The sequence below is a fragment of the Oenanthe melanoleuca genome, chromosome 4A (genome assembly GCF_029582105.1).
Source record: "Oenanthe melanoleuca isolate GR-GAL-2019-014 chromosome 4A, OMel1.0, whole genome shotgun sequence".
Lineage (NCBI taxonomy): Eukaryota > Metazoa > Chordata > Aves > Passeriformes > Muscicapidae > Oenanthe > Oenanthe melanoleuca.
In genome coordinates, this window is record NC_079338.1 from 469,749 (window position 1) to 487,048 (window position 17,300).

The 17,300-nt window shown below is 62.4% G+C and overlaps 4 protein-coding genes across 5 annotated transcripts; all 4 read left to right on the forward strand.

The window, feature by feature from the left end:
* The first annotated feature begins 33 nt into the window (after positions 1-33).
* Positions 34-3,241, forward strand: RAB33A (RAB33A, member RAS oncogene family). The gene is made up of 2 exons (XM_056491375.1): positions 34-463; positions 2,720-3,241. The coding sequence occupies exons 1-2, from the start codon at positions 239-241 to the stop codon at positions 3,176-3,178; spliced, it is 684 nt and encodes a 227-aa protein (XP_056347350.1). The 5' UTR covers positions 34-238; the 3' UTR covers positions 3,179-3,241.
* Positions 3,242-3,566: 325 nt separating this feature from the next.
* On the forward strand, positions 3,567-5,672 carry RBMX2 (RNA binding motif protein X-linked 2). The gene is made up of 6 exons (XM_056491187.1): positions 3,567-3,629; positions 3,715-3,830; positions 3,914-3,965; positions 4,034-4,163; positions 4,256-4,436; positions 4,914-5,672. Exons 1-6 carry the CDS (start codon positions 3,625-3,627, stop codon positions 5,294-5,296), a joined length of 867 nt encoding a protein of 288 aa, XP_056347162.1. The 5' UTR covers positions 3,567-3,624; the 3' UTR covers positions 5,297-5,672.
* A 271-nt stretch (positions 5,673-5,943) lies between these two features.
* On the forward strand, positions 5,944-12,226 carry SLC25A14 (solute carrier family 25 member 14). Of its 2 annotated transcripts, none has more exons than XM_056491185.1 (9): positions 5,944-6,220; positions 6,308-6,455; positions 6,946-7,040; positions 8,464-8,549; positions 9,147-9,242; positions 9,577-9,701; positions 11,141-11,276; positions 11,476-11,556; positions 11,909-12,226. In XM_056491185.1, the coding sequence occupies exons 1-9, from the start codon at positions 6,157-6,159 to the stop codon at positions 11,948-11,950; spliced, it is 873 nt and encodes a 290-aa protein (XP_056347160.1). In that variant the 5' UTR covers positions 5,944-6,156; the 3' UTR covers positions 11,951-12,226. The 2 variants fall into 2 exon arrangements, with proteins under 2 accessions (XP_056347160.1, XP_056347161.1); XM_056491186.1 differs by having other exon boundaries at positions 6,125-6,220; positions 6,346-6,455.
* A 1,857-nt stretch (positions 12,227-14,083) lies between these two features.
* On the forward strand, positions 14,084-17,202 carry GPR119 (G protein-coupled receptor 119). Its single transcript, XM_056491181.1, has one exon. It carries the CDS (start codon positions 14,802-14,804, stop codon positions 15,843-15,845), a length of 1,044 nt encoding a protein of 347 aa, XP_056347156.1. The 5' UTR covers positions 14,084-14,801; the 3' UTR covers positions 15,846-17,202.
* The last annotated feature ends 98 nt before the right edge of the window (positions 17,203-17,300 follow it).

The window sequence follows — 17,300 nt, forward strand, 5'->3', positions numbered from 1 at the left end:
GGGACCGTGCGGTGCCGGTGCCGGTACGCGGGGCGGGGCTGTGCCGGTGCCGCTGCGCCGGTGCCGGTGCGTGGGGTGGAGCCGTGTTGTGCCGGTGCCGGTCCGCGGGGCGGGGACGCGCTGTGCCGTAGCTGGGGCGTGGGGCGGGGACGAGCGGTGCCGGTGCCGCTACCCGGAGCCGTGCCGGTGCCGGTGCCGGTGCCCGATGAGCCGGTGAGGCGGCAGCGGTGCGGGAGGGATGGCGGCGGGCGGCGGCGGGGGGCGGCCGCCGGGCCCCGACCCCGCGCTGGAGCCCTACGTGCAGACCCGCATCTTCAAAATCATCGTGATCGGAGACTCCAACGTGGGCAAGACGTGCCTGACCTTCCGCTTCTGCGGGGGCACCTTCCCCGGCAAGACCGAGGCCACCATCGGCGTGGATTTCCGCGAGAAGACGGTGGAGATCGAGGGGGAGCGCATCAAGGTGGGCCCCGCGGCGGCTCCGGGCGGGCTGACACCGGCCCCGGAGGGTCCAACACCGGCCCCGGAGGGTCCCACACCGGCCCCGGAGGGTCCCACTCAGCCCCGGTGGCCCCGCTCCATCCCCCGTGAGCCCCGCTCTGTCCCCGCTCTGTCGCGATGGCAGCCGGTCCCCAGCCCTGCCTCTTGCCAAACCCCTCCTGGGGGCTTTTCCTTTCATCCCAGCTGGAGGGAGGGAGCAGGGCCAGGGGAGGATTCTCGTCCCTGCGTTGCAGCGATCCCCCTGGAGCAGCCGCTGCTGCCTTGTCACTGTTCCTGGGCTGGCCTGAGGCTGCAGAGATCCGAAGGATGGCTCGGGGTGAGTCACCGCCACCCCTGCCATGGCACAGCTGGATCACCGCGGGGCTCCAGCCCCGGGCACGGACCGCAGGGGCAGAGCTGCAGAGGGATGGGGACAGAGCTCCGTGCTCAGCCGGAGCGCTGGGGAGGCAGAGGGCAGTGGGTGGGCTGGCAGCAGGGAGCCGAGAGCTGCCACAGGCCAGAGCCAGCGGTGCTGAACCTGCTCCAGCTGCACCCGGAGCTGCCACTGCAGCGGGCTGGATTTGCTCCTGAAGGCTGGTGTGACACCTGTAAAGAATGATCAGCCCAGGCCTGGAGAGCTCTGGCTGGTGTGTCAGAGCAAATCTGCCTGGCAGGAGCAGTTTGTGGTGGAGCTTGGCCTGCCCAGCTCTGGGATCAGCACCCACGGCCCCCGAGGCTGGAGCTGGATGAGCAAACCTCGCTGCTGTACTGACAGATGGCTGAGCAAAAGTTGAACTCACAACGAAACCAGAGCTTTGTTTGTGCTCCTGGGCAGCCCGTGAATGTTTTTCCCTCTCTCCTTTAGAGGTGCTCGTTGTCCTGCCCTCCCCAGCTCTGTCCAGCCCCACGGAGCCGTGCTGGTCTGAGCTGTGGTGCAGGCTGGCATGGAGCCTGTTTGCTGCCACTATCTGCAAAATGTTGCCAGGTTTTCTACCTTTGGATTTGATTTGAGCTCCAGTGGGCAGGGGTGGGAGGCAGTGCAGCAAGCCAGCCTTTTCCTGGGATGTGTATCCAAGAGAGGAGGTGAGAGGTGGGAGAAGGACCCTCCCTCTCCTGCTCTGCCTGGGAGAGACTGGCCCTGAAAGGACAGAGCAGCAGCTCTGTGTGCCAGCATTTTTCAACTGGAAAGGCTCTGAGGCAGGTAGTGTCTCCCTGGGTACAGGGCAATTTGGATTAACTTGGAAATTGCCACTTCCAGGCTACAAACCATTTCCAGGATAACCCAGACTGATCCCTGGGGCACTCTGCTGGTCACCAGCGTTCACCCAGACTTGGTGTCACTGACCAGCATGGTCCAGGCCCAGACATCCAGCCAGTTCCCAATCCAGCTTCACCTTCTGCTCATCCAGCCCAGAGGCCTCCTGCCATCCCTGTCACTCGGGTCAGGGAGCTGCCATCGATGGTGTGCTGGAATGTTCTGGATTGCCTGTCCCTCCAGGAGGTGTTGGGGTGGCTGGAGTTCTCTGTGGGAACCAGGGGCTGCAAACACAAGGCTGCTGCTCAGTGTCCCCAGAGCACCTCATCAGCTCTTTAATCCTCCCCCATGAGCTCTGCTGGCTCCTCACCCATCCCCACAGAGCTGCTGGCCCTCCCACTGTGCTCCTACACAAAGGGTGGCTCCCCCTCCTCGTTTTCTCCTCTGTGAAATCAGCGTTCTCGCTCGTGGCGTAGGATTTGGTGCACAACTACCAAGGATCTGCTGGAGGCAGCCCAGAGGAGGCTGCAGAGAGGCTCTGGGGGCTGCAGCCCCTCTGCTCTGGAGCCAGGCTGCGAGAGCTGGGGATGTTCAGCCTGGACAGGAGAAGGCTCGGGGGAGACCTCAGACCCCCTTCCAGTGCCAGGAGATCTGGGGGGGGACAAGGGATGGAGGGAAAGGACAATGGCCTTAAACTGAAGGAGAGCAGGTTTGGATTGGGTATTGGGAAGAAATTCCTGGCTGTGAGGGTGGGGAGACCCTGGCACAGGCCCAGAGCAGCTCTGGCTGCCCCTGGATCCCTGGCAGTGCCCAAGCCAGGCTGGACACTGGGGCTTGGGGCAAACTGGGCTAGTGGGAGGTGTCCCTGCCCATGGCATGCCCGTGGACTGGCTGATGTTTAAATTCCCTGCCAGTCCCTGCCATGCTGGGGCTCTGACAGCCCCTGCTCCACACTCCGTCCCTCCGCTCTGTGCTCCCTCCCAGGTGCAGGTGTGGGACACGGCCGGGCAGGAGCGCTTCCGGAAGAGCATGGTGGAGCACTACTACCGCAACGTGCACGCCGTGGTCTTCGTGTACGACGTGACCAAGATGAGCTCCTTCACCAACCTCAAGACGTGGATCGAGGAGTGCAACGGGCACGCCGTGCCCCCGCTCGTCCCCCGCGTGCTCGTGGGGAACAAGTGTGACTTGAAGGACCTGATCCAGGTGCCGTCCAGCCTGGCCCTCAAGTTCGCCGACGCTCACAACATGCTTTTGTTTGAGACCTCGGCCAAGGACCCGCAGGAGAGCCAGAACGTGGACGCGATTTTCATGTGCCTGGTGTGCCGGCTGAAGGCGCAGCGCTCGCTGCCCTGCCGGGACGCGGAGCGCTGGCCGCCGCAGCCCCAGCCGCAGCCCCGGCGGCCGGACGAGCCCAGCGGGAAAGGCTCCTGCCCGTGCTGAGCGGGACCCCCGGGCCCAATAAAGGCTCTGAGCCCCCTGCGCTCCGACTCTTGCTTTGCGCCTCAGCCGGGCCGGCCGTGATCGGCCGTGATCGGCTTGGCTCGGCCGCAATCGGTGCGCTTCGGCCCGCAGCGCTCGGCTACATTCGCCCGCTTCGGCTGTGATCGGCCCGGCTCGGCCGCAATCGGTCCGGTTCGGTGTGTAGCCTCGGCTACAATCGGTCCTATTCGGCTACAATCGGTCCGATTCGGCTACAGTCGGCCCTGTTCGGCCGCGCTCGGGCTATCTCGGTAATAATTGACCTGACTCGGCTACAATCGGCCCTGTTCGGCCGTGCTCGGGCTATCTCGGCTATAATCGGCCCAACTCGGCTCCGCTCGGTTACTTCCGGCCCGGCTCGGGGCGGGGCGGTGCCGCGCGCAGGCGCAGTGCGCGCCGCCGCCGCCATGAAGTAGGTGTGGGTGTGAGGGGGGATGGCCGGGCCTGGTTCCGGTCCCGGTTCTGTCCCGCCGGTGCTGACGGTGCCTCGCCCGCAGCCCCCTGACCAAGGTGAAGCTGATCAATGAGCTGAACGCGCGGGAGGCGGAGCTGGGCGTGCAGGAGGCGGTGTCGTGGCACGCGGAGTACAAGGACAGCGCCTGGATCTTTGTGGGTACGGGCCGGGCCGGGGGCGGCGGCGGTGCCGGTACCGGTACCGGTGCTGCAGGCCCTTCCTCCCCTCCCCTCTCCCCGCAGGCGGGCTGCACTACCAGCTGACGGAGGGCGATGTCATCTGCGTGTTCTCGCAGTAAGTTTCCCGGCCCCGGCCCCGCGCCGCGGGCGCTGCCGCCGGCGCTGCCATTGCGTGTGTCGCAGGTACGGCGAGATCGTCAACATCAACCTCGTGCGGGACAAGAAGACCGGCAAGTCCAAGGGCTTCTGCTTCCTGTGCTATGAGGACCAGAGGAGCACCATCCTGGCTGTGGATAACTTCAATGGGATCAAGGTGAGTGGAGCTCGGGTGCTGCCGCGGCTCGCTGAGAGCTGCCGGGGACGGTGACGGTGACAGTGACAGTGACAGTGACAGCCGGCCCGCAGATCAAGGGCCGGACCATCCGCGTGGACCATGTGGCAAACTACCGGCCCCCCAAGGAGTCCGAGGACTGGGATGAGGTGACCAGAGCCCTCGACGCCAAGGGCTGCGGGGTCAAAACGCCGCCTCACACCTCGTCCGACTCCCCCTCGGAGGATGAGGATGTGCCCGTGAAAAAGCAGAAAGGTGAGGAGTGTTCCTGCCAGGCTGGATCGCAGGTGGGAGTGCCTGTGGTAGGGTTTGGGGGCTGGAGTCTGCGTGGAGAGAAGAAAAAAGGGCACAAAATGGGGGTGGGAATAAAGTGTTGCTATAGAGTGCTGAGGAGATGCTCAAAAATGAGGGAGAAGGAGAGCCAGGAAGGAAGAATCCTGTGTGGGGAGGGGTAATTTCCACAGAGTGCATCACAACATTACTGAGGAAGGGGAATGAAAGGGAGGTTCCCAGCATTCCAGGTGGTGAGGAAATGCCCAGCCTTGCTGGGAAGAGCATGATGTGAGTGTTAAAGAGAGGAGAGAAAGTTGTGGTTGGAAGTGGAGTGGGATCTCCGTGAAGGGAAGCAGGCTGGGAAATGGGGTGGAGGGGAAGAAGAGTTGGGGTGGTGCTGGGGAACCATGGGGAGCAAGGTGCTCCCGGGGTTTGGTCCATCCCAAAATTGAACCCCAGCTGCAGAGAAGCAGCAGAGCAGAGCAGAACGGGCAAGGCCGAGCCCGCCGGCTGGGAAACGGGCGAGCACGGAGGAGCCCCACGGCAGGATCAGGATCAAGAAGGAGAAGGAGGACCCCGGGTACGAGCGCTACGCCGGGAGCGCCGGCAGCAGGACGCAGCGGGAGGAGGAGCAGCGGCGGCACCAGCGGCACCCGGACAGGCGGGGCGACAAGAGCTCCTGGGAGGAGCGGGAGAAGAGGGAGGAGGCTGGCAGGAGGGGCGACGGCCACGGCAGCCGGCAGGACGTGTCCCCCAGGGGCGGCAGAGCCCGGGAGTCCCACTCCCGGCACAGGGAGAGGGGCTCTGCCAGAGACAGAGACAGAGACTCGGGGCGCTGCTGAGCCCTGGTGAGCGTTTGGGGTGAGCCTGCCCACTCCTGCTCCGAGCTCCTGGGCTGCCACAGCTGGACCTGTCACCTGGGAGCTCCCCTTGCCTCTCATCCCACCCTGGGCTCCTGCTGCTGGCTGGGACAGGGGGTTGTCCTTCGGCCGTGGAGGGTGTCAAGCAGTGAAGGCTGGGAGCAGCAGGATGCTCCCCTCCCTAAATCCCTGGGGCAGTGTCCCCTCTGGCTGCTGGGTGTCCTGTCTGGCCTCGTGGGCCACTCTGTGCCCACCCAGCATCTTCTGGATTCCACGGTGTGAAATCCACCGCTGTGTTGGGGTGATTTATCGTGGATTTGTTTAAAGCTTTCTTAATAAAAGTTCCTGTTAGGGAGAAGCTGGTCCCGGAGCAGTGTTCCTGTCCGCGGGCCGGGGAGGAGGCGTCATCTCTTTTTCTTACGCTCATTTTGGGCTGATTTGGCCGGAGTGGGGATTCCCCGGGCGGAGAAGGGAGGGGCGTTAGCCGGATTTGGTTCCTAAAGGAGGAATCCCTGCAGGGCGGGTCTGCACCGGTTACAGGCTCAAGGGGGAATTTGTTCCGGGGCACCGGGACAGCTGCCGGTGACACCGAGGGGGTGCGGCGGGGTTGGGGTGGGGGCGGCCCCGGTCCCGGTCCCTGTGCGAGTTCTGCTGGTCCTGGTGCTGCTGGTCCCAGTCTCGGTGCGGGCAGTGCCGGTCCCGGTGCGGGTTCTGCGGGTCCCGCCGGTGCCGGCAGGGGGCGCGCGCGTTGCGGCGGTGCAGAGCCCGGTTCCGGCGGCGGTTCCGGTTCCGGTCCCGGCCCGGTGGCGGCGGCGCGCGCGGCGGTGTCCGCCCGCCATGCCATGTCCGCGCTCAACTGGAAACCCTTCGTGTATGGCGGGCTCGCCTCCATCGTGGCCGAGTTCGGTGAGGCACCGGGAGCGGGGCCGGGCGGGAGCGGTGCGGGGACCGGCGGGCGCTGAGCCGCTGTCCCCGTGTCCCCGTGTCCCGCAGGCACGTTCCCCGTGGACCTCACCAAGACGCGGCTGCAGGTGCAGGGGCAGAGCACGGACGCGCGGTTCCGCGAGGTTCGGTACCGGGGCATGTTCCACGCGCTCTTCCGCATCTGCCGCGAGGAGGGCGGACGGGCCCTGTACTCGGGGTGAGCACCGGGACCGCGTCCATCCGTACGGGACCCGTATCCATCCGTACCGGGACCGTATCCATCCGTACGGGACCCCCATCCATCCGTACGGGACCCCCATCCATCCCTACCGGGACCTCATCCATCCCTGCCGCGACCCCATCCATCCGTACCGGGACCCCATCCATCCGTACGGAGCCCTCATCCATCCGCCCCGGCACCTCCACCCGCCCCTCACCTCCTTCCACCCCCCGGCTCCGTCCCCTCTTTCTCCGGAGCTCCCAGTGCCGGTTCCGGGCTCCCTCTCCGTCCTCAGCATCCCCGTTCTGCCGAGTTCGCCCCCGCCGGCCCATCCCGGGTCCCCGCGGGTGGTGGGGCTATCCCGCGTTATCCCGGGTTATCCCGGGCTGTCCGAGCTGCGTTTCCCGGCCCCGGCAGCCTGAGGGCAGCTGGGGAGTGGCCGGGCTGGCCCGCAGGACGCTCAGGCTCCGTCCCCGTCCCCGCCCAGGATCGCCCCGGCGCTGCTGAGACAGGCGTCCTACGGCACCATCAAGATCGGCATCTACCAGAGCCTGAAGCGGCTCTTCGTGGATCGCATGGAAGGTCAGCACCTCCCAGTGCCCCTCCCGCTCTGGGCTCTGTTCTGCTCCGTCCTGCCCACCCCGAGATCCCACAGGAATGGGAATACTTTACTGGCTGCTGTGGTTTGGTTTCCCAGTGAGAGCAAGGATTGGATTCAGTCACTGTGCCCTGCACTGCCTCCTGACCCCAGCCAGGTTCCTTTCACAGAACCACAGAATCATTTAGGTCAGGATCACCAAATCCACCCTGATCCCCACCTTGTCCCCAGCCCAGAGCTCTGAGTGCCACCTCCAGCCCTTCCTTGGGCACCTCCAGGGAAACCTCCCTGGGCAGCCCCTTCCAGTCCCTGAGCACCTTTTCCATGGAGAAATTCCTGCTGAGTCCTCCTGAGCCTCCCCTGGCTCAGCCAGGCCCATTCTGGGTGGGAATTGTGCAGTCCAGCTTTGTTCCTGACTGCAGAGCTGAGGTTCCACCTGTGCAGCTCCTGCCTGGGGAGTGGAGCAGCAGGAGCTGCTGCGTGTTCCCCAGGCAGCACCCAGATGTGCAGGGGAGGTTTTCATCCCTGCTGTGATCTGAGGGGATGTTGCAACACTGCTCCAGCCTGGGGAAGTGGCATGAGCAGCTGGAATGCAGCACACTGATGATATAAAGCTGTGCCAGGGGAGTTTAGGTTGATAGCAGGAGAAGGTTTTTTTCCCCAGAGGGAGCTGGGCACTTCCCAGAGGCTGCCAGAGCTCCAGGAATGTTTGGACACTGCTGCCAGGGATGCCCAGGGTGGGATTGTTGGGGTGTCTGGGTGAGGGACCCTTCCACCTCAGCAGGTTCTGTGAGTGCAGAGCTCCTTCCAGGGCTGTCACACCTCTCCCTGCCTGGTTCTGTCTGTGCTCACAGCCCCACGCCCCCTCGCTGTCCCAGCTGCTGAATGTTTGTCTCCCTACAGGCCTGGGGCAGCCTGGTGTCCTCTGGGAGGTGTCCTGGTCAGTACCTGTGCCTTTTCCAATGTAACCACCATCCTAATCCTGCCCTGGGAGCTCTGGCTGTTCCCTGGCACTAATCCCACCTAACTCCTGTTCTGCATCCTCAGCTGGCTCCAGTGGCTTGTGTAGGCAAATCCAGGGGCCTGGGGGAATGCTGGGTGTCCCTCTCTGTCTGCCTCTGTCCTGGCTCATCCCTGCAGTGAGAGATCTCAGATAATTAACTAACTGCTCACAATTTTCACATGTCCCAGGGTTTCCCTTCCCATCAGTCAGGCCCTCTGAGTGCCTTGCTGAGTGTTTCAGCTGCCAGCTCCTGTCCCTGGCAGGTGTGGGGACAGACCTGTCAGGGCTGTGGCACTGCCCAGGCCCTGCTCCTGCAGCTTCACTGTGTGATTTGAGAACTGAGTGCTCTGCTCTTCCCAGCCCTGGTTCCCTGCTGAGCTCTGACCTCCTTTCCTTGGTTGCAGATGAAACCTTGCTCATCAATGTCATCTGTGGGGTGGTCTCGGGGGTCATCTCCTCTGCGCTGGCCAATCCCACAGATGTGCTGAAGGTAAGGGCTGCTCCTGCTTCTGTTCCTGTTCCTGCTCCTGCTCCTGTTCCTGCTCCTCCTGCTCTTCTGCTCCTGCTGCTGCTCCTGCTCCTGCTGCTCCTCCTGCTCCTGCCCCTGCTCCTGCTGCTCCTCCTGCTCCTGCCCCTGTTCCTGCTGCTGCTCCTGCTGCTCCTCCTGCCCCTGCTCCTGTTCCTGCCCCTGCTCCTGCTGCTCCTCCTGCTCCTGCCCCTGTTCCTGCTGCTGCTCCTGCTCCTCCTGCTGCTGCTCCTCCTGCTCCTGCCCCTGCTCCTGCTGCTCCTGCTCCTGTTCCTGCTCCTGCTCCTGCTCCTGCCCCTGCTGCTGCTGCTCCTGTTCCTGCTCCTGCCCCTGCTCCTGCTGCTCCTGCTGCCCCTGCTCCTGCTGCTCCTGCTGCTCCTGCCCCTGTTCCTGCTGCTGCTCCTGCTCCTCCTGCCCCTGCTCCTGCTGCTGCTGCGCCTGCTCCTGCTTCTGTCCCTGCCCCTGTCCCTGCCCCTGCTGCCCCTCCTGTCCCTACCCTGTGCACAGCTGCTGTCAGGCCAGCTGCTGACATCCTGCTGCTGGCTCTTCCCTTTCTTGCAGATCCGAATGCAGGCTCAGGGCAGCTTGTTCCAGGGTGGGATGATTGGCAGCTTCATTGACATCTACCAGCAGGAAGGCACCCGAGGCCTCTGGAGGGTGAGCACCGACTCCTGGGATCCCCCACAGCAGCAGAGCCAGCAAAACCCTCAGGGAAGCAGCTCTCCTGCTGTTCTGAGGCTCTGGAGCCTCTCCTGGCTCTCAAACTGCTGCTGCTGTGCTCAGAATCCTTCTGGCATTGAAATGTGTGCAGAAGGCGAGGGGGTGGCAGCAGTGCCACGTGCTGCAGCAGGGAGCAGAGTGGGTGAATCCAGCTGGGAAAATGCCAGGTGGAGCCACCCTGCTGGGCTCTGAGCACAGCTGCTGCTGCTGGGGGGCTCAGGGGGAGCTGGGGGACGTGGCAGTGGTTGGTGACAGTGTCCCTGCCCCACAGGGCGTCGTCCCCACGGCCCAGCGAGCGGCCATCGTGGTGGGGGTGGAGCTGCCAGTCTACGACATCACCAAGAAACACCTGATCCTGTCGGGCCTGATGGGGGACACCATGCTGGCCCACTTTGTGTGAGTGCCTGGGGCTGGGGGGCACAGCTGGGGCTGGGCAGAACATCCAGGGGGCTGCAGGAGCAGGGTCAGGGTCAGGTATTGCAGGAGCTGGAGCAGGGTCAGGTATTGCAGAGGGTCTGGAGCAGGGTCAGGTATTGCAGGAGCTGGAGCAGGGTCAGGTATTGCAGGGATTTGGAGCAGGGTCAGGTATTGCAGGAGCTGGAGCAGGGTCAGGTATTGCAGGAGCTGGAGCAGGGTCAGGTATTGCAGGGGAGCTGGAGCAGGGTCAGGTATTGCAGGGGCTGGAGCAGGGTCAGGTATTGCAGGAGCTGGAGCAGGGTCAGGTATTGCAGGGGCTGGAGCAGGGTCAGGTATTGCGGGAGCTGGAGCAGGGTCAGGTATTGCAGGGTCTGGAGCAGGGTCAGGTATTGCAGGAGCTGGAGCAGGGTCAGGTATTGCAGGGAGCTGGAGCAGGGTCAGGTATTGCAGGGAGCTGGAGCAGGGTCAGGTATTGCAGGGGATTTGGAGCAGGGTCAGGTATTGCAGGAGCTGGAGCAGGGTCAGGTATTGCAGGGAGATCTGGAGCAGGGTCAGGTATTGCAGGGGATTTGGAGCAGGGTCAGGTATTGCAGGAGCTGGAGCAGGGTCAGGTATTGCAGGGGAGCTGGAGCAGGGTCAGGTATTGCAGGAGCTGGAGCAGGGTCAGGTATTGCAGGGGCTGGAGCAGGGTCAGGTATTGCAGGGGATTTGGAGCAGGGTCAGGTATTGCAGGTGCTGGAGCAGGGTCAGGTATTGCAGGGGATCTGGAGCAGGGTCAGGTATTGCAGGGATTTGGAGCAGGGTCAGGTATTGCAGGGGCTGGAGCAGGGTCAGGTATTGCAGGAGCTGGAGCAGGGTCAGGTATTGCAGGAGCTGGAGCAGGGTCAGGTATTGCAGGAGCTGGAGCAGGGTCAGGTATTGCAGGGGATTTGGAGCAGGGTCAGGTATTGCAGGGATTTGGAGCAGGGTCAGGTATTGCAGGGGCTGGAGCAGGGTCAGGTATTGCAGGGGAGCTGGAGCAGGGTCAGGTATTGCAGGGGCTGGAGCAGGGTCAGTTATTCCAGAAGATCTCTCTTTCTCCTCCTTCCCAAGCAATGTTTGCTGTGGTGGGAAGGCTCTGCACTCCCAGGCTGTGCCTTCAGCTCTGTGTCACCTGGGAGCCTTGCAGGGCTGCAGGTGCCCTGTGGGAGCAGCTGTGGGCTCAGTGAGGGTCTGGATTAGCTGAGCTGAGCCTTTCCCTGCCCTGAGCTGGCCCAGTGCTGGCACTGCCCCTTTCCCAGCTGGGAGCAGGTTGTGCAGCTCATGCTCATTGCTCTGCTAGCAGCAGTGGAAGCTGTCTGGAGGCTGTGAGGGCTGTCCCTCACCTCTCAGGCTGTCCCTCACCTCTCAGGCTGTCCCTCCCTGCTCTGTGTGTGCAGCTCCAGTTTCACCTGTGGGCTGGCAGGAGCCATTGCCTCCAACCCCGTGGACGTGGTGAGGACCAGGATGATGAACCAACGAGCCATCGTGGGCAGCACTGAGCTCTACAGGGGCACCCTGGATGGGCTGCTCAAGGTGAGGCACTGCCCTGCTGGCAGCAGGGACATCTGCAGTGAGGCAGGAGAGGGCCCTGAGTCACTTCCCTGAGCACTCTCCCAGCTCCTGGGACAAAATTTGGGCATTTCTCTGGGTTCAGAGACTGTGAGTGATGCTTCACACACAGCTGTGGGCAGGGCATGGGCTGGGGGGTCTCCTAATCTGTTTTTCCTCCCAGACATGGAAGAATGAAGGTTTCTTTGCACTCTACAAAGGCTTCTGGCCCAACTGGCTTCGTCTGGGTCCCTGGAACATCATTGTATCCTTCCCTGTGCTGCTGGGGATGAGGGGGACACAGCTGGGCAGGGCAGGGCTCACACCCTGGGTGATCCAGGAGCTCCCTGTGTGATTCAGGAATTCCCTGGGTGATCCAGGAGCTCCCTGGATAATCCAGGAGCTCCCTGGGTGATTCAGGATCTCTCTGTGTGATTCAGGAGCTCCCAGAGTGATCCAGGATCTCTTTGGGTAATTCAGGATCTCTTTGGGTGATTCAGGAGCTCCCTGGCTGAGCCAGGATCTCCCTAGATGATCCAGGAGCTCCCTGGGTGTGTGCCCAGCCCAGCTGGACCCTCTGCCTCCCTCTCTGCCAGTTCCTTGACTCTCCCTGTCAGTTTTTTATCACCTACGAGCAGCTGAAGCGCCTCCCCTTCTGAGAGCTGCCTTCCCTCCCCTCAGCACCTGCTGAGCCTGCCCCTCACCCCGTCCCCATCCTGCTGTTTGCTCCCTGGGGCTGCAGGGACAGCCCAGCCCGTGTGCCCCAGGAGTATCTTCTGTGAAGATCTGTGCACGGTGGCCCCGGGCCCTGGGGCTGCTGGCTGGCAGCTGGGGGTCCTCCCGTGCCCCCGGGGCAGGGCTGGGCCCGGGGAGGTGCCCCTGTCATCGTGTCTCTTGCAGAACTTGTAACTCCATTAAATTATTTATTGACTGGATTGGGTTTGGGTCTGTGCTCATTCACAGGGGTGTCTGCCCCTGGAGGGCACTGAGGCTGCTCTGCACCTTTGTTCTCCATATATTTGTGTAAAAACAATCTGTAGGATCCACTTCAGCAGAGACGTTTCTGTTACTGTCAGAAAATGACCTTGTTGCCCTCTCAGCTCAATTTTGCCAGACCTCAGCCTCTCAAATTCCTGCTTATCCTTAGTTATTCTATTTTTGCTGAAATCATTTGTAAAGCCAGGTGCTGTGCTTTAAAGCTGAGCTCACTTTATTTATTTATTTATTTTTTTTCCACTGGAAAATCGTGGCTGTGGTTCTGAGCAGGGTACTTTGATCATCCTCTCTGGTTTTTGGTTATTTTTTCATGTTTATGGCTATGCAAGCAAATGGTTCTTATGTTCCTGCTCCCTTTCCTCTTCATGGGGGCTGGCTGTGGTTTGGATGAGGATGGATGTGACACAGGAAGGTCCAGGGGAGGAAATCCAGCATGGGAGGCTCCATGGGAGCCAGTCAGCCCTCCCCAGGTGTTTGAGGAAGAAATTCTTGTGTTCCTGATCCATGACAGCTGAAGATGGCAGTAAAAGGCCCTGGCTCCTCACTGCCCTGGCCTTGCTCTCCTGAGGGTTTGGACTCTCTCCAGCATCAGGGAAAAGCTTCCCCAGACATCTCCCTGGGCAGACAGAGGGTGTGAGATGTGACCAGAGCCCTTCCTGTGGCTGCCTGGGGGTTCCTGAGGGTCCCCACAGCCAGTGCCCCCATCCCCACAGTGCCCCCCATCCCATCCCTGGATCCCATCCCTGTATCCCATCCCTGGATCCCATCCCTGTATCCCATCCCTGCATCCCATCCCTGCATCCCATCCCTGTATCCCATCCCTGCATCCCATCCCTGGATCCCATCCCTGGATCCCATCCCTGGATCCCATCCCATCCCTGGATCCCATCCCTGTATCCCATCCCTGTATCCCATCCCATCCCTGTATCCCATCCCATCCCTGGATCCCATCCCATCCCTGGATCCCATCCCATCCCTGCATCCCATCCCTGTATCCCTGTATCCCTGTATCCCATCCCTGGATCCCATCCCTGGATCCCACCCCAGCTGCTCCCTCCCTCCTGCCAGCCCCTCCCCAGTCCCTGTTTGCCATTGGCACCAGTCCTGCTGGTTTCCTGGCAGCCTGGATTGTTCCAGCTCAGCAGGCAGAGCAGGATGTGACACCTGTGGAGGGGCTGGAGCTGCCACTGCCAGACCCTGAGAAGGTCAAACCCCCCCAGGAGGTGTGAGGGGTGTTGTGGGGTGCAGAGGCTTTGCTTTCACTAATTTATTTGTTACAAATTATCAGGTAAATACATTTATGACTAGCAAAGTGAGTGTGTACTTGGAATAATTATTTTTTACTGTTTGTGGCACTTACACAGATTTCACTGAAGTATCACAGCCAAGCTCAAACCCCCAGGTGGGGTCAGCCAGTGATGGACAAGGCTTGGATATGGCCCATGTGGTGGATCCTGCTGTGCTGGGGTCCCAAGGGGCAGCTCCAGACTGGGAGAGGCTCTTGGGGGCAGTTCCAGTCCCTTCTGCCTGGATCCAAGAGTGGGCAGAGCACACAGCTCTCAGATCCTGCCTGGAGCTCAGTCCCCTCTGTGTGTGGTGTTTGCCCTGCAGCTTCCAGCAGTTCCCTGTCTCCAGCCCCCCAGGGATGTTCTGTGCTGCCTGCCAGGGCACTGCAGGTTCCCAGCTGCTCTCCCAGGCTGGCAGCTGCTCCTCCATCCGTGTCAGAGCTGTTCCCAGCAGCAGGAGCTCTCCTGGCCCTGTGCTTGTCCCCACTGTGCCACCGTGGCAGCTCCCTGCCCTGTGCTCCCTGTCACCCCCTGCTCCAGGGTTGTCTGGAAACGTGGCTGGAGGGGAGGGGGAGGGATCTCTGTGAGCTCAGCAGAGTCCAGCATCCCTTCCAGGGGCAGAGCTGTGCTGGGAGACAGCCCTGCTCCCCAGGGACTGCTGAAACCCTGGGGTTCCTGTTCATCCTGGGGTTCCTGCTGCTCCCCGGGGACTGCTGATCCTGAAATTCCTGCTGAAACCTGGGGTTCCTGCGGATCCTGAAATTCCTACTGCTCCCCAGGGATTCCTGCTGACCCTGGGGTTCCTGCTGCTCCCCAGGGACTGCTGATCCTGAAATTCCTGCTGATTCTGGGGTTCCTGCTGCTCCCGTGGGATTGCTTCTGCTCCTGGGGTTCCTGCTGATTCCCAAGGATTGCTGATCCTGGGATTCCTGCTGCTCCCCAAAGATTCCTGCTGACCCCAAGGAGGATTCCTGCTGATCCCAAGGACTCCTGCTGCTCCCCAAGGATTCCTGCTGCTCCCCAGGGATTCCTGCTTCTCCTGAAATTCCTGCTACTTCCCAGGGATCCCGCTGATCCCCAAGGATTCCTTCTGTTCCCCAGGGATCCCCACTGCTCCCCAAAGATTCCTTCTGCTCCTGAAATTCCCGTTGCTCCCCAGGGATCCCCGCTGCCGCCAGGACTCTCTGGGGCTGCCGCTGGTGCCCGGCAGGTGAGGTGCAGGTGAGCGATGGCTGCCGAGGACCAGCCCGGGGGCACGGCAGCCCCGTGGTGCGCGTCCCACAACGTGGCCACGGCCAGCCGGGCCATGGGAGCCATCCTGGCCGCGCTGGCCTCGCTCATCCTGGCCGCCAACGTGCCGGTGGCCGTCGTCCTGCTGTGCCACATCCACAGGAGCGGCTCCAAGGGGCTCTGCTTCGTGCTCAACCTCGCCCTGGCCGATGCCATGGTCGGCTTTGCGGTTATGGGTGTGGCTGCGGATGAGCTCTCCCAGCCCTTCTATCCTTCCCAGAACTTCTGCGTGCTGAGAATGGCTTTCGTGACCTCGGCCTGCGCCGCCTCCATCCTGTCTCTGATCCTGGTGGCGTGTGACAGGCACCTGGCCATCAGGAAGCCTTTCCACTACCTGCAGCTGGTGACAGCGCTGCGGGTGGGGCTGTGCCTGCTGGCGCTCTGGCTGCTGGCTGCCGCCGTCGGCTTCCTCCCAGTCTTCATCCCGCGCTTCCAGAGGGTCTCCAACCACTGGAAGTGCTCCTTCTTCAACGTCTTCCAGCCTTCCTACATGCTCACCTTGTTCTGCCTGGGCTTCTTCCCCGCGCTCTTCCTGTTCCTCTACCTGTACTGCGACATGCTGCAGGTGGCCTGGGGGCACGTGCGGCACATCCAGCGGGTGAAGGTGGCGGGGCTGGCGGGGCGCTGTCCCCCCGGCCGCGCCAGCGGCGACATGAAAGCCATGCGCACGGTGGCCGCGCTCATCGGCTGCTTCACCGCCTCCTGGCTGCCCTTCTTCATCGCCAGCGTGGTGCAGATGCTCTGCCCCGAGTGCTTCCCCTACAGGGTCATCGAGAACTTCCTCTGGCTGCTGGGGCTGGGCAACTCGCTGCTGAACCCGCTGCTCTACTCCTACTGGCAGAGGGACGTGCAGCTCCAGCTCTCCCAGCTGGCTGCGGCTCTCAAGAGGAGGGTGCTGCTCCACCTGGGTCGTGGTCGGTGTTTCCCTGGCAGAGACACCAAGGCTCTCCCTGCTGTGTCCTGCCTGGAGCTGCAGGACTGAGTGGGTAAGGAGAGCGCTGGCACCAGTCTGGCTGGTGATTCCCAGCCACCATCACGGCCAGATTCCTGCCTGCCCACTGCCCCACAGCCCCAGCACGGGATAAAAGATTTTTAAAAAGTCCCTCAGGTGCCACAAGTCTGGGTTAGAAAAGGGTAAAATCCAACAGCTGGATTCACCCTCGCCCTGGGTGCTCCCAGTCCTTCCAAACCCACCTCTCCATCCTACACAGGGCCAGCCCTGCTTGGGGCTGTGCCCACATGGAGCAGAGGTGAGGGGGTGGGTTTGGGCATGGGGCACAGGGAGGGTTTGGGGGCAGCCTGGCCCTGCTGTCACTGTTTACCCAGGCTGTAAAATGAGTCAATGAGTAACTGGCTGAACAGGGATAGGGAGGATTGGCTGCCCCAGAGATCCCTGTGATGGAGAGCTGCTGTGCCCCACCCAGGATTTGGGACTGGAAGGGTCCCTGCACACCCACCCTGCCCCTGGGAGCCCCCCCTTCTGCCCTGGTGCCTGCCCCTGCTGAAGGCTATAGAGATTGCTTCTCCTAAAATCATTTCATTTCATCCACACAGCAAGAAAACTTCCCTTAGAAGAGGTTTATTTGCTAAAAAAAGTACTCTGCTCTGAAATTGAGGGTGCTCTGCATGAAGCAGCAGCTCTTCCCACCTCTGTCCTTGCCCCACTGGCAGACACAATCTCTGGGCTCAGCTCTGGGCTCAACCTCATCATCTCCCTGCACCTGCACCAGGGATTTGCTGCCTGCTCTTGGTGACATCTGAGCTCTGCTGTGGCTTCCATCATCCTCATCCTCACGGAGCCTCTGCCTCCCTCCAGCACCCTCCTGCAGCAGGTCCCAGCTGGGAGAGGGGACAGCTCCAGCACCAGAAGGGAGCCTACAAGAGATGGAGAATGTGGGCTTTGAACACTGGAGTGATGGCACAAGGGGGATGGCTCCCTGCTGGATGGGATACCGAGCAGGAATTGCTCCCTGGGAGGGTGGCACAGGTGCCCAGAGCCCCTGGATCCCCGGCAGTGCCCAAGGCCAGGCTGGGCAGGGTTTGGAGCCTGGCACAGTGGAAGGTGCCCGTGACAGAGGGTTGGAATGGGATGGGCTTTGAGATCCCTCCCAGTCCAAACCATCCCGAGGTTCTGTGACACTGAGCAGGCTGGGGACACGGGGCAGAGCTCCTCCTGCGATGGGCACCTCAGCCTGGCGCTGACCCCTCTCCGCGGGCTGGCGGGGCTCAGGGGCCGGCCCGGCTCCGGCTCCATCCCCGGACACACCTCCGGGTCCTGCTGGGCTGAGCCGGTCCCTGTGCGGCCAGCGCTGCCCCGCTGGGAGCAGCTGCACCGGGAGCGGCGGGGACGGAGCCGCTCACGGACACCGGGGAGGACGGACGGAAGGACGGAGGGCGCTGCCCCACTGCTGAATAAACAAACGCCTTTGGTGCCCGC